This window comes from Perkinsus marinus (genome assembly GCF_000006405.1).
Source record: "Perkinsus marinus ATCC 50983 genomic scaffold scf_1104296950438, whole genome shotgun sequence".
Lineage (NCBI taxonomy): Eukaryota > Perkinsozoa > Perkinsida > Perkinsidae > Perkinsus > Perkinsus marinus.
In genome coordinates, this window is record NW_003209595.1 from 207 (window position 1) to 1,633 (window position 1,427).

The 1,427-nt window shown below is 47.7% G+C and overlaps 1 protein-coding gene across 1 annotated transcript; it reads right to left on the minus strand.

Annotated features, from left to right (window-relative positions):
- Positions 1–523: 523 nt before the first annotated feature.
- Positions 524–1,300, minus strand: Pmar_PMAR006309 (hypothetical protein; the record flags this gene model as incomplete). Its single annotated transcript, XM_002777962.1, has 1 exon — positions 524–1,300. One exon carries the CDS (start codon positions 1,298–1,300, stop codon positions 524–526), a length of 777 nt encoding a protein of 258 aa, XP_002778008.1.
- Positions 1,301–1,427: the final 127 nt, after the last annotated feature.

Genomic DNA, 1,427 nt, shown 5'->3' on the forward strand with positions numbered 1-1,427 from the left:
CAAAAGCAGTTGCGGTAAGGTACTGCGAAGCACCGCATCCTCTTCTCTCTTATTGCGAAATCCAGTACCGACCGCGCCCCGATACACCGAACCATTCAGAGCTGGCCTCAAAGGGGTCGTAGGACTACTGTCCCTTTCAACAGGAAAGTGACTCAGTATCCCAGTAACCTCCTCATACTCAGCCTCATCTACTTCTACCAAAATGCCTTTTGCAACATAAGAGTCGAAGACTTTACCATAAGATTCATACTGCCCCGACTTCTTGAGTCGAGCCGATAGAGCATCGTCTCGAGCTATGGCCTTACGGATGTCACCCCGAGAGGGCCTTGGAAGCCGTTTTATCCAAGGAACCTTATACGTAAACCTCAGAACTGACTGCTTCTCACCATTCTCATCAATATGGTTGTCATCTTTAGTGAATCCGATAAACAGAGAGTCGGACTCATCAGAATTACTAGTCAATGAAGCAGCGAGATCTACCGGTGATGGAGCAGACGATGATAAGTGAGAAATACTATCCCCCTCAAACAGAAATGTCTCCTCTATTCGTACTAGCAACTTCAAGCTCTTGGTTGCCAGCACAACGGCCGACCTCTTTCTCGGTCAAGCCAGCCTTGAGGAGAATCTTCTCCGGTGAAGCAAAAATCAACAATTGGAGCCGTCGTATAGCATCAAGTCCAAGTATAAGGGGGAAGGATAGACTCTTCACAGTAAGAAACCAAATGGGCTTTGTCAACTGAGGGGTAGTAACATCAAGCATCACAGCTTGCTTACAGACGAACTTCTCAGCGTTAGCAACCATAACACTTATATTAACATCACGACGATCAACGATGAAGGAATTCGGTAGTTTATTAAGCATATCGAATCGAATAAAGCTCCTACCAGCTCCAGTATCCACTAGTGCTCTGCAATCATAGCGACTGAAATGACTATTCCGAGGTGACAACTGTATGTCTGTGATCAACGGAGATGGGTTCGAAAGTTCATCAGTATACAAGGAGGTACCATGACAGAGAGTAGGATCAGTCAAAGCCGCACCATAAGGACTGTCAATTACAGTGTGCAACCAACTAGTGGAAACCGCATTAGCTACATCAAAGTTTTCCTCATCGTCTTCATTGGCTCCACGATCAGCTATCGGAGCCGCTTGTTCATCTGCCGGAAGTGCACGTTGCTCAGGAGATTCCTCAACACACGTCGCTGCCGAAGTAGTCGGAGATGGCTTCTTTTTAACGGACGCTTCCACAGCTGTTGGCTTCCTAGCCACAGCCTCAGCTCTCGAAGGGGAGCGGCACATAGCAGCAGTGTGCCCTGTTCCTCCACAACGCATACATGTGACCTTTTACAACCACCAATCTGCAATCGCTCTGTTATGCCCTGTTCGGCACAGCCTAGACATCGTACGAGAGATGAGCTGGGAGATC